Source organism: Propithecus coquereli, unplaced genomic scaffold (genome assembly GCF_000956105.1).
Source record: "Propithecus coquereli isolate 6110/MARCELLA unplaced genomic scaffold, Pcoq_1.0 Scaffold67, whole genome shotgun sequence".
NCBI classification, from domain to species: Eukaryota; Metazoa; Chordata; class Mammalia; order Primates; family Indriidae; genus Propithecus; species Propithecus coquereli.
The window spans coordinates 3,343,106-3,356,811 of NW_012152729.1; the positions used below are offsets into that span (position 1 = coordinate 3,343,106).

General features: G+C 52.8%; 1 protein-coding gene across 1 annotated transcript in view; it reads right to left on the reverse strand.

The window, feature by feature from the left end:
- Positions 1 to 9,435, reverse strand: part of CDH3 (cadherin 3, type 1, P-cadherin (placental)) — a 38,028-nt gene extending 28,593 nt beyond the window's left edge. The window contains exons 1-2 of the mRNA XM_012660471.1: positions 9,385 to 9,435; positions 9,055 to 9,169 (exon numbers count right to left, since the gene is read on the reverse strand). Of these exons, the coding sequence (XP_012515925.1) occupies positions 9,055 to 9,169; positions 9,385 to 9,435 (166 nt within the window). The remainder of the gene's footprint in view (positions 1 to 9,054; positions 9,170 to 9,384) is intronic.
- Positions 9,436 to 13,706: the final 4,271 nt, after the last annotated feature.

Consider the following 13,706-nt stretch of genomic DNA (forward strand, 5'->3'; position numbering starts at 1 on the left):
AGGATTAAATGAGCTAATAATTGTATCTGTCACACAGTAAAGTGTCACATATTTAAAAAAGTTGCCTTTTACAGTGAACATATATTCATGTATTAATTTAAAATCCCAACCAACCATCCCTACATAAACAATATAAAATAGCATATGGCGGGTTGTGGTAGTTCATGCCATAATCCTAGCACTTTGGGAGGCCGAGGCAGGAGAATCACTTCAGCTACGATTATGTCACTGCACTCTAACCTGGGCAACAGAGCAGGACCCTGTCTCAAAAAAAAAAAAAAAAGGCTAATAGGGGGACAAAAAATAAAAAGCTCCCCAGGCAATTTGATCATCCGCTAAGCTTGCAAACTACTGACTCACAGGCCAAAGGCAGGGGTAAACTAGTCGGAATGGAGTTAAGTCCCAGCTGGGGAATGCAGGAGAATTCTGGAAGCAGAAGAAGACCATAAAAGACAAAAAAAACCCCAGCAGGTCTTGAAGCCTGGTGGGAAGCCCGGCTGAAGCGACTCCACAGGGAGAGGGCAGGGCGTGGGCCTGGTGTCCTGTTCTGGCTTGTGTGGGGAGAGCTCACAAGCAGTTGTTTTTTCCCCTGCCTGAAGCTACAACAAGATGGGGCTTGCCGTGCAAAGACAGCTCAGAAGGCAGCCAGCCTTCAGCAAGACACCCAGGATGGCAGCTCAGCCCTCCACCTTGGCCCTCTAACTAACCAACCAGTAGTGCAGCTGCCCACCTCCTCGTGGCATTTCCCCTACACGGGAGAGTTAGAGCCCCAAGGCTAAGGAGCTGGGCCTCAGAGTAACTTGCCACAGGCCGCATTGTCTGGGATGAGAAACCAGGACCAGGGCCCCCTTCTCCCTGGCCTGTCCCTGGACGTGCACCACCAGGTCTGTCCCTACTGCTGGGCTTGACAGGAGTCTGGAGCATTTCCGAGTGACCCGCGTAACAAACCATTTCTCTGGACAGGGTTTCTTGCTTCTCTATAAAATGACTGGAGTGTGGGGAATACGCTGTGGTCCCCAAATTTGGGGGAGGAACCTTCTTAGAAAGATGCCCATGCACTTTATACACAATGAATTCCAGGCAATCAAAGACTTTCTAGAGCCAACATGAGATCCTAAGGTCAGAACCCCTGGGCAAAATAAACCTTCTACGCCTAGTGTACAACACAGGTTTTCAGGGTCTCCTAGTAACAGATAACTTCAAACTAACTTCACGTGGTCTTAAACAAGCAAAAGGGGGGTTATTGAGATTGAGGGGGAAGAGGAGGGCCGGGATTGTGCCTTCTCAGCCCCATCTCCCCATTTAAGCCCTGGCACAGCTGAGTCCGAGTGGGAAACAGCTCTTTCTAGGGTCAGGATAGCCCAGGGAGGCTCTCAGGAGGTGGGAGCAGCCCACCAGCCCTCCCTACAGAGTCTGGCCTCCCCACCTCCTCGCCATGTGGCCCTGGCTCTGAACCCTCTCCTCGGTGGTAGACAGTGACATAGCGAAAAATCGGGTAAAGGGAGAAAGGAGGACGTTCGTTTGGCTTTCTTTCCCAGGATGAGGCATTCTGGTGCAACAGGACCTCAGCACCCTGAAGTTCAGCAGGACCACAGCAGCTGCAGCATGGTGGGGCTGTCAGCTGGAAGAATTTGCAGACCGCTGGTACTCTAGCAACCCAGAACCTCAAGGGTGCCCAGATTTGGCTGGGGGAGGGGGCAAGGGGGGGGCAGGGTTTTCCAAGCTCCTCCATTCAGAGCAAGGTGAGGGGAGGTCCTTGCTCCTGGGGGCAGACAGGGCTGGAGCGAGAAGAGGCAGAAGCAGATGCTCTGCAAGGACTGCAGGCCTGAGTGCAATCAGGCCTGGGATCTGCACTCTCCCTATCCCCCCACATCCTAAAAGGGAGGCCAGAGGCTCTGGACAGAAGTGTCCCCAACCCCCACCCCTGCTCCTGGAGATTAACAGGGGCCTGTGGAGGGAACAGGAATTCAAAGCTCTTGGGTCAGAAGTTAACTATTTTCAATCTTCCTCTAGTCTGGCTGCGGCCAGGAGACGCAAGATCTCTTTCCCTCTCCCACCCTGATTTCCAAGTGGTGAGTACCTCACACTTACTGGGTCAAACCTGGGTTCAAATTCTGACTGCACAATTTACTAGCTGGTGACCCTGGATAAGTTACAAAGCTACAAGCCTAGGTTTCCTGTCCAGTTAAATGGGGCCAATCCCACCCACCCATGGGGCTTTTAGGAAGATTAAAGGGGCTTATTACATAAAGAACAGTGTGATTCTGGAATTCAGTAAGCTCTCAGTAAATGGAATTTAGGTGGTGGTGGTGGTGGTTTTTTAAAGCCCTTCCTTGCCCTCCCTGCTGCCTGGGTCTGCAATGCCAGCAGCTAAATGAAATGAGAAAAGTCAACTGAGGCGGACAACGTCCTCCAGTCTGAGAAAAATCAGGAAGGGGGGTCCAGAAGGGATGCTGGAGGTGCGGCCCAGTGTCCTGGTTCCAGAGGAGACTTTAGAGACGCTGCCCTCCGTAGGGGTACAACTGGGACTTCAGCTGTATCTCTGGCCTTTCCCAAGCACCTTGCTGCCCCTGTTAGGTGGCAAGACAATTCCAAGCTGGGCTGGACCCTGCCTACTTCTCATTTTTTACACTCCGTGATCCAGCCAGATTAAGTGTATTTATTTATTTATTTATTTATTTTTGAGACAGAGTCTCACTCTTTTGTCTGGGCTAGAGTGAGTGCTGTGGCATCAGCCTAGCTCACAGCAACCCCTAGCTCACAGCAACCTCAAACTCCTGGGCTCAAGCAATCCTACTGCCTCAGCCTCCCAAGTAGCTGGGACTACAGGCATGCGCCACCATGCCCGGCTAATTTCTTTATATATTTTTAGTTGTCCAATTAATTTCTTTCTATTTTTAGTAGAGATGGGGTCTCGCTCTTGCTCAGGCTGGTCTGGAACTCCAGAGCTCAAACAATCCACCCGCCTCGGCCTCCCAGAGAGCTAGGATCACAGGCGTGAGCCACCGCCCCCGGCCTCAGATTAAGTGTATTTAAATTCCCAGAACACATCATGCTGCTCCCTGGCCAGAGCACCACTCCCCACACCTCTCACGCCCCAGCTCCCTCCCCTAATCCTCCCTCAGCTTCCGGCTTGGATGTCACTTCCTCCAGGTCCCTCCAAGAACATGTCAGAAACCATTCCTAGGTGACTCCATTTTTCCTTGCCCACCTCCCACTCAGTCGCATATATATACATAGATTGTACTTATTTTGTCTGTCTCTCTCCACTTGCAGGAAAGTGGCCCTTGAGGCCTAGGTTTTTTGCACATTTTATTCACTAATGTATCCCCAGCACCTAGAATAGTATCTGACACTTTGTAGGCGCTCAATAAATAGTTGTTGAACGAAGGATTCATTATTAAAATTCCCTGCTAACTGACCTGCTTCCTCCTCTAATCGAGAGCTCATTGAGGTTAAGGAGCTGCTTACCTCTCAATATCTAGCACCTAGTAGGTATTCAGACATTTGTTGGCCTGAATGACCATTTCAACTTGGACTTGGATCTCAGACACCTACCTCTATAATGAGGTAGGAGCTGGATTTGACCAGCTCATTTGGTCAAATAAGGAGGCTGCTGCCCACCCACATACTGGCCAGGATAAAAATCTTCACCCAGAAAGATGTTCTCACCTAAGAAATTCAGGGCCCTTTTTACTTTGGGGGAAAGAAGCAAGCACTAGCTTAAGGGCAAAGACGAAGGGGGTAGGCCGGGCAAGGTGGCTCACGCCTGTAATCCTAGCACTCTGGGAGGCCGAGGCGGGTGGATCACTCAAGGTCAGGAATTCTAGACCAGCCTGAGCAAGAGTGAGACCCTGTCTCTACCAAAAAATAGAAAGAAATTACCTGGACAACTAAAAATATATATATATAGAAAAAATTAGCCGGGCATGGTGGCGCATGCCTGTAGTCCCAGCTACTCGGAAGGCTGAGGCAGAAGGATTGCTTGAGCCCAGGAGTTTGAGGTTGCTGTGAGCTAGGCTGACGCCATGGCACTCACTCTAGCCAGGGCAACAAAGCGAGACTCTGTCTCAAAAAAAAACAAAAACAAAAAAGACGAAGGGGGTAGATTTTCTGCCCCCGAGACAAAGGATGCAACCAAGTACATAATGAAGACTTCCTGTCTCTTAGCAAAGGGCCAGATGAGAAGCAAGAAGCCAGAGGTGGGTCTGGCAAAGGAGATAAGGAGACTGTCCTGGTGGGAGAATCCAGAAGGGACCCAACTACTTCCGGACAGAGAAAGGCTGATTTTCTCAGTACAGGATCCCGTACTGGGATCCTCAGGCAGTCCTCAATTAACCCAGCAATTGTGCTCCCAGGTATATACCTAACAGGTACGGGCACACAGGTTCACCAAAAGACCTGTGCAAAAACGTTTATAGAGCACTATTTGCAATAGCCGAAAAATGGAAACTACTCAAATGCTCATCAACAGTAGAACTGTGGACGGTCACATACTGGACTCACATACAGTGAGAGTCAACTACAACTACACCCAGAATTATGCAAGAATCTCACAATGTGGGGTGAAGGAAGCCAGATCCAAGAGGCTATGACGTAAGATTCTTTTACAGAAAGTTGAAATGCAGGCACGTGAACCTATGGTATTAGAGATCAGAATAATGGTTATCTTGGGGTAGGGTGGAGAGCGGGAGGGAAGGGGCATCTGTGTGCTGGATACATGGGGGCTTTAAGTGTGCGGTATTCATCAAGCTGCACATGTACTGGGCGCTTTTCTCTACACTTCTTATTCTTTAATAATAGCAGGTCTTGGAACAGAGGCTGTCTGGCCTGAGGAGCAAAGCCTCCACTGATTTGGACAGGGGAGGCCTTTCCCTCCTTCCCTCTCCTCCATCATCCTCCAATGCTTTGCAGAGCTACATAGTTTCTGGGCCTAGAAACTCACAGCTCATCATGAGCAATGCCTTCCTCACGTGGCAAGGGAGGTAAGGGCAGCCTGCACTGGGTAACCTAGGAACAGAGTGCCATGTGAGGAGGTGGGAAGGGAGACTAGAGGTTTGAGACCTGATCCCCAGGCACAAGCTAACGGCGATGTAGGACAGAGTCACTGCTGCCAGGCCAGGAAGGCAGCCTCCCAGGCTCAAAGCCCCAGTTCCCATCTGTTCCTCAGAGGCAGATTTATGGGGCACTGTGGAATCCCCCTGGGCTGTGAAGACAGACAACAGGGTTTAAATCCTGGCCTTACTGCTGACTGTCCCAGTGACCTCTTGCTGAGTTCCTTCACCTCATTTTTACAGCTAAGTGGAAGTTATCACCAACTGCTTTGCGAAGTAGTCATAAGCATAAAAAATTACTAACATTAGACTGTAAGCATTCCAAGGGCCAGGACTTTGATTCATTGCTTTAGCTGCAATTCTAGAACAATTCTAGCAATTCTAGAACAGCACCTGACGCATGCAAATGCTAAATATGTTTACTGAAAGGATGAAATGTAAACAGAGGGCATAGCCTGGAGTAGGGGCTCCAAAATAAATGGAAATTTTTACACTAAAAGTTGAAATAAAACCATCTTGATGTTCACTCATGCTCAGATTCATTACTGATGGGTAGGCCACTATAGGTCGCTCCCTTTTTTTTTTTTTTTTTTTTTTTGAGACAGAGTCTCCTCTCTTGCCTGGGCTAGAGTGCCATGGCGTCAGCCTAGCTCACAGCAACTTCAAACTCCTGAGCTCAAGGGATCCTCCCGCCTCAGCCTCCCAGGTAGCTGGGACTACAGGCACGCGCCACCATGCCCGGCTAATTTTTCCTATTTTTAGTCGTTTGGCCAGTTTCTTTCTATTTTTAGTAGAGAGGAGGTTTTGCTCTTGCTCAGGCTGGTCTCAGACTCCTGAGCTCAAACGATCTGCCCGCCTCGGCCTCCCAGAGTGCTAGGATTATAGGTGTGAGCCACCTCAGCCGGCCAGGTCGCTCACTTTTAATCATTGCACAAATACTACGCAAATTCTCTCCTTCCACCTATTATTTGCTTCCAGATCACACTTGAAGGAAGGTGTACCCCAGTAGTAGTGTGGTCCCTAACCTGGGGGCTGCGGTCTGGTACCTGTCTGTGACTTATTAGGGACCAGGCCACAGAGCTCCTCCCTGCCTCCCATGGAAGAATTGTCTTCCATGAAACTTAGGAAGGGGGGTGTGCACAGCAGGAGGTGAGTAGAGGGGCAAGCATCATCTGTATTTACAGCCACTCCCAATGACTTCCCCCACGGCCACCCCCACCGTCCATGGAAAAACTGTCTTCCATGAAACTGGTCCCTGGTGCCAAAAAGGTTGGGGATCACTGTGTACACCTAGGTAGTAAAAAACCCCATGGTAGCATAAAATGCCATGGAACTTGGGAGTCAGAAACTTCCAATCAAATTCTAGCTGGTCACTGCAACGATGACTTTGGTGAAGCCACACCTCTTAGGTTTCATCTGTAAAAAGGGCCAGCCTTCACAAGGTTGTCATAATTCACGCAAATACCTCCTGGGCATCCTATTAAGTACCAGGTCCTGGGCATATACCAAGAGGTCAAAGTCATGTCTGTGATCCTCAAAGCAGCTCATGAGCTGTTTAGCCTAGAGAATTGGATCCATTAAGCTGTGCCTCTGTTTCTCTGCCTTTAAAAGCTCTGGCAGGGCTAGGTTATGGGGTTTCTGAAGTTCCAATTCTGAGATTAAGAGCTCAAATTGCTTAATATTTACCTTACCTGCTTCAAGGGAATGTTAGGAGGATAAAGCAAGCTCAGAGTTGTAGAGGGACTTTGAAGAGGAAGATGCACACACAAACAAGGTATTAATTACATCAGATAATTTCTTTGAGCTTGACTTCATAGACACCCCTGATATTCATAACCCAGGGGCAAACAACAGGGCAAATTGTTTCTTAGCGATATGAAAACTGCTGTCTGCTTGGCCAGACCCAAGAGTTTGTACCTGCAGGATAACGCTTTTAACACGGCTGGATGCAGGATGGGGCTCCTGCGTTTTGAAGATGGGGAACTAGGCTAGGGGCGGGAAGGCAGAAAAGTGTCAGCAGACCAAGGGGAGAAATACCACTGTTTTTCTAGGGGGACTCCCACCTTAATGGGACCAACTGGGCCCAGAAACTTGCTTTTACTTAAAAAAGAAAGCAGCACCTCGTCTGGGGAAGCCTATTCTAAGAACCAGCTATGTTGCAAGGTGAGTGAAGCACATTAACCCACTCTGTTTTATAACCCAGGTGTACTCCTGGCACGAACCCACCTTTTTCACAACCATAAAGCAGACATCTGAGAAAGGTGAATTTCCTCAAAAGGTTTAAATACCTGACGTCATCGGGAAGTATTCGCCAACCCGACCATGAAATCGAAAACCTGATCACTGCTTCCCTCCAACAGCCTCAAGCCTAGTGAAGTGACAGCGAATCTGATATTTCTTGCTTCAGTAAGAAAGATAAGGCACAAGCAACACTCAAAGCCATAGGCTGCTTTTGGAGCCTGTAGTCAAGAGAACTTGACAATGGGGTGGGGTGGGGGACTGGGGTAGATTTGGCAGAGGTCTGGTTAGCAATAAAGCTTCCTCAGGGAGCCGGAATTGGATTTGGGGCCCTGCCCGAGTTAACATTTTTACAGGTTGGCTGAGTTGCAGTTTGTTAGCCAGCCAGTAATAAACCCACACGCAAGAATTTAAAGTTTATGAGGCATGGCCTCTTAATGCCTTCTCCTTGCTCCCTACAGCCAAGGGTTTAAGGAGCCTGGCCTAGCCGCTAGCCTGGGTGTTAATTGTTTTGTCAATCTGCAGAGCTATTCGGGAAAAGAATTTTTTTTTAAGAAAAGGCTGGCACAGACTCCAAGCCCCTTTTGGGGACACAGAGGAGAGCCGTTCTGTCCCCTCGAAATTGATACCACCGCATTGAAGCTGTGGGAATTTGTACCAGGAGTGAGGGGTTAGGAAAATGCTAGGTGGCAAGGGTTCTCAGTGTTTTGAAATCCCAGTAAAGGATAGATCCTACCCACCCTTTCACCCACTCTCCGAAAAACGCATACACAAGTTCTCAAACAATTTCAGTTTAAGGGTCCTCTGGAACTCCAACCAAGGATCCAGGTGACATTCCTGTTTAAGAACTTAGGTTTGATCCTGCGGAGGAATCCCCATTGTCCTCGCCACCTGAAGGGAAGGCGCCCCCCACCAGCCGGCAGCTGCCTGGGTCTCATAACACACTGGTTCTCCTCACCAAAGTGACCTCCACTCTCAAGTTTTTGAACTGGGACAGGGTGGGAGGGGAGTAACTGCGAGATCAAAAACGTGCTTTGATCTCCCATCTGCCGCCCCCATTGCCCAAGCCCTGCCGGCTGGGGACACTCTCCCTGCCTCCCAGTGACCTAGCATCCCAGTCCCAAGAGGCTGGGGGTGGGGGGAGGGCAAGAGTGTCACCCGTACGAGATGGCCCCAGCCCAGGTGTGCCAGGGCACAGTTTCCAGGCAGGCTGCAGGGGCGCAGCCCCTCCGGGAAGGGCAGGGTTAAGAGTGCATTCCAGCTGCCCGGGAAGAAGGGGGGCGGGGGAGGGGAACGCGGAGAAGAGAAACAGACCCGGTCTGTCGGAGACACAAAGCACGGTTCACAAAGGGGCCCGAGAGGGGCGAAGGGGGCTGCCCAGGGCACAGCTCATCCCCACACCTGCGCGGGGGCTGGGGGAAGAATGTGGACCGCGCATTCCTCTGCTGGGGCCAGCCGGGGAGAGCTGCCCACGTCGGGGCTGGGTGAGGGGCTCAGCTGCCCGGCACCGCCAAGGAAGGGGTCAAGGTAAGCAGCGGGAGGGGCTAGACGTCCAAGGGCGCTACGGTATAGGGCCTTCTCCGTCAGCCACCGCTCCCCCCATCCCAGCCCCCTAAACGCTTTCTGCGCCTCCGGGGGACCTGAGGTGGCGCCAGAAGTCCCCTGCCCCGGCCTGAACACCCCTCGCGCGGGCCGCACCGGAGTGGACCACGTGCGGCCCCCGCCCCGTGGTTCATCCGGGCGGGTTACTGAAGGGTCTTACCTTTCCCCAGTGCCTGGCCGGGCTCCAGCTCCGCGCCTCCCGCTTCCAAGGTCACTTCGGCCTCCCCGAAGCCCTCCCGGCATGGCTCGGAGGCCGCGCACGGCACCCAGCAAACCTGCGCCTGAGGGCGGAGGGCGAAAGAGGGAGACTGGGTCACAGGGGTGCCCGCCCCTGCACACCCCATCCTGGGGAGTCCTTACGGGGCCACCGGGACTGCACTGGCCCGGCGGAGCCCAGCCCCGCGCTCTCCCCGACGCCACCGCCGCGTGCGGACCCCGCCCGCCCTCCAGGGAGCAGTCCCGACCCGGCGAGGGGTGGACAGTAGAGTACCTGGAGGAGGAGGAGGAGGAGGGACGCGAGAGGCCCTCTGGGGAGCCCCATGGCTGGCGAGAGAGGAGCGAAGAAGCTGGCGCGACGGCTGGCTAGTGCTCCGCTAAGCTCTGCGCGCCCCTTTGAGCACCGCGGCTCGCGGGCGCTAGCGGGAAGAGGCCAGGTGAGCGCAGGTAGGTGCTGATTGGTCCAGCGCCACGAGGTCCCGCCCCCTCGCAGGTGGGGCCGCGGCTGGAGCGGTGCAGGCGCCCGCGAAGCCCCTCCTGTCCTCCCCGATGCCCGCCCGCGTTCTCGGGGCTCTTCCGAAGCTGCTCCCCGCAAGGGCTCAGCCCCTGTCTCGCAGGTTCTGGGTTCGAGGGGAAACAAACCCCACCCCCCTCCTCAGCCTCCGCAGGTCGGGAAGAGAAATGCGTGTTTGCCTTGCAGCTACAGCAGAAAAAAAGCGGAGACGCATCTGAACCCGACTGAAAACAGAGGCTCCGCATTCATGCTCCCCGGAGGCGCCCTCTTACCCCAAAGCTTTGATCCATCCCACACCCGGCGACAGCGGGAGCGGCCCTCTGCCTCTTTCCCCACCTCCCGTGCCAGCCCGCGGTGAGGATCCGGGGTTGAAAACTGGCAGTGAGGTCCCCAGGGACCGCCTTACAGACTCTGAAACAATTTGCCTCAGAACCATGACTTCCCTTTCACAGGTTAGGAGAGAAGTTCCCGGAGTTTGGAAGCTATAGTGGCGCCAGAGGGTGCGAGGTAGGGGGTGGTTATTAGCCCCATAATCTCCAACGCCCCTCCCCCAAATATAAATAACGCTTCCTCAACTAAGAAATAAAGGCAATTTTTAAAACGTAGTTGCTTTTATTGGTCTGAAATACTGCATATACTCAAAGTAAAAACTGCTTGCTGTGCAAAGCAGCCTTCAGTGGTTCTCCCTTGGAAAACAGCTCTCTTACACGTTTCCTGGGAGATAAGCCCGGGGCTGGGATTCCTTCCTCTGCGTTACCCTCATCCCACTACGTTAGACATGAAGCGCTTTCCTCTTTGCAGCACACGAGTGGGCCCTGGGCACAGAAACGGTCCTGAGATTCAATCGCTCCACCCTGCATGCCCTTTCCCCACGGAGCTGAGCTTCCTGGGCCAGTCCCACTCCCTTGTCCCCTTCTCCTGCTGCCTGGAGAACCCCAGGATGACGCCTCCTCGGCCTCGCCCTCCCCATCTCAGATTTGCGGGGTTGAGGGAGGGACTAGGGTTTTAATCTATAGATTCTCTGGCCTTCAAAAGCTAACTTGGTAACCTACCCGTTCTCACCGCCAGGCCTGTGGCTCAGCGGGGGACTTCTTGCGCTGTGACCGTGGGAGTCTTTCTCATGCCCAGCATAGCTCTGGGTTCAAACCCGGGTCCCACCACTCACTAGCACTGAAGGCTCTGGCAAGTGAAATAACCCCTCTGGGCCTCAGTTCTGTGTCTGTCACCTGGGGTTATTAAGACACCTACCCTCTAAAGCTGCTGGTCCTCAGGCCGCAGACTGGTACCGATTAGGAACCGGGCCATACTGCAGGAGGTGAGTGGGGTGAAACTTCATCTGTATTTACAGCCGCTCCCCATCACTCGCAACACCGCATAGGCTCCGCCTCCTGTCAGATCAGTGGCAGCATTAGATTCTCCTAGGAGCAGGAACCCTACTGTAAACTGCCCATGCGGGGGATCTAGGTTGGCCTCCTTATGAGAATCTAATGCCTGATAATCTGCCGTGGAGCTGAGGCGGTGATGCTAACGCTGGGGAGAGGCTGCGAATACAGATTATCATCAACAGAGGGGTTTGACTGCACAATAAATGTAATGTGCTTGAATCATCCTGAAACCATCCTCCCCCCACACCCCGTCCGTGGAAAATTGTCTTCTATGAAACCGGTCCCTGATGCCAAAAAGGTTGGGGACCGCTGCTCTAAAGTACTAGGATGAAATGAATTAGAACATGTAGGCGAGGGTTAAATAAATTCACACATTCAAAACGCTCAACTCAGTACCTGGCGCAGAGCAAGTGCCCGACGGTTGCCTGGTGTTATTGCTCTCGGATCTGGCTCATTTGGCCGTCTGGGCCTGGAGAGCCGTTTCTCTCCTCCCTGGCACCCCCACGTCCCCCGACTAAGAGAGTGAGAAGCGTCGTAATCCCTCAATTTCACGGCTGAGGGCAAAGCGAGCAGTCGGCGGCAGGCATCGCGGGAGCGCTCGGTTACAGGGGCTGGGGGTGCAGGACCAGCCCCGCGCCGCCCGCGCATCGCCCCCCGCAGGGCGCGCTCGCCGTGCCCGACGGGAGGTTAGGTGCCCGCGCTGCTGCGGGGCGGAGCTGCGCGGGTCCCACGCGGGGCAGGGTGGCCAGGCGCCTCCAGGTGCCCCCGCTCGCCCGGAGCCAGACGAAGCCATTAGGCGGACGGTTGAACACAAACGAGCCTCGGGATACAGGCCCTAATTAAGTAAACACCGGCTGGAGGGCTGTTGAGCGCGCTCATTTCCGCCTCCTTCCCCCGCACTCAGCGTTCCGGGCGGGGGCGGAGACGCGAGGGGAGAAATTGAGAGTCAGCTCTTCCGCCTGCGTCTTGGACCGCACCGCTGCCTTCCCCTTAGCTCCTGGAGTCGCTCGTTCACGCATTCATTCATTTAACAGATATTTGCTGGCGGCCTGCTCTGTGCCAAGCACTGAGGACGCAACAGTGAACAAAACAAACAAGCATCCCTGCACCCTTGGACTTGCCATCCCAGAGTGTGGAGGGTAGAGGAAAAGTAAAGAAAAATAAGTAAATACATCATATGTGAGATGGCCATGTGTGCTGTGTGGAAGAGAAAGGACAGATCGGGAAGTGCAGATTCACTGGGCAGGAGGTGGGGTTGGAAATTGTAAAGAAAGTGACCCAGAAGGTGTTTCGGTCAGGGTCTAGCAGGAAACAGGATCCAGCTCGGGTGGTTCCAGTGTTAAGGAAGGGACTAGAGCAGCGGTCCCCAACCTTTTTGGCACCAGGAATCGGTTTCATAAAAAACAACTTTTCCAGGGACCGGGCTGGGGGAGGGGGTGGTGGTGGTTTGGGGATGATTCAAGAGCGTTACATTTATTGTGCACTTTATTTCTATTGTTATTACGTTGTAAAAAAAAAGAAAAAAATAAAAAAACCAACAAAAAGCAAAATCTAAGGCTGCTGCTGATCTGACAGGGGGTGGGGCTCAGGCGGTGATGCGAGCAATGGGGAGCAGAGACAAATACAGATGGAGTTTTGCTCACTCACCCACCGCTCACCTCCTGCTGTGCAGCCCGGTTCCTAGCAGGCCACGTACAGATACCGCTGGGGACCGAAAGACTAGAAGAGGGTGGGATTCAGGAACTAACAAGGGTGCTGAGGCACCAGAAACAGGCAGGAGTGGGAAGACATTACTGCTTTGAGGACCGAAGGGCAAAGAGAGGAAATACTGTTATTGGAAGTCCAAGGGTAAGGGCACCCTTCCCCCACACAGCTGTGATTGGGGAAAGCACAGCCATTGCAGAGCAAGAAGGGCACAAGGGAAAAAAATACTCCAACATCTCTCTCCTCTTGCCCTTCACCTCCTGGCAGCACCTCCCATTCACCAAACCCACTCAGAAGCCTGAGGGTGAGAAGGCCCAGGTGATGGGGTCTCCAGGGCTCATGTTCCCCAGGCACAGGGCTGGGCACAGAAGACAGAAAATGGATGGGGGCTGGGGAAGCAAAGAAGAAAGCCCAGAGGCCTCACTAAGAAAGGGGCTTTTGAACAAAGACTTGAAAGAAGGAACTATGTATGGCTAAGGATAGCCAGGGAAGAGTATTCCAGGCAGAGAAAACAGGGCAAAGGCCCTAAGGCAGTAGATTACTTGGAACAGCAAAAAAGCAGGTGTGGCTAGAGGGGAGTAGGAAGTGAGTCAGAGAGTCTGGGGGGGGGGAGGGGGCAGATCTAGCAAAGCCCTCCCTATAAGCCCCTTGCTAGGACTTTGGCTTTTACTTTGAGTGGGAAGGAAGGAAGCCACTGTCGGTTTTGAGCTCAGGATTGATGTTGAGAACAGATTATAGGCAACCAGGGCAGAAGCAGGGAGGCCCGTGGGAAATCTATTGCAGTCATCCAGGCGAGAGAGAGATGAAATGGTTCGGTTCAGGTTGGTCATTGTGGAGGGGGTAAGAAATGGTAAGACTAAAAAAACCAAAAAGCCTGGGAAATAACAAGTGTTGGTGAGGATGTGGAGAACTTGGAATCCTTGTGCACCGTTGGTGGGAATGTAAAATGGTACAATCGCTGTAGAAAACAGTATGGTGGTTCCATAGAATTAC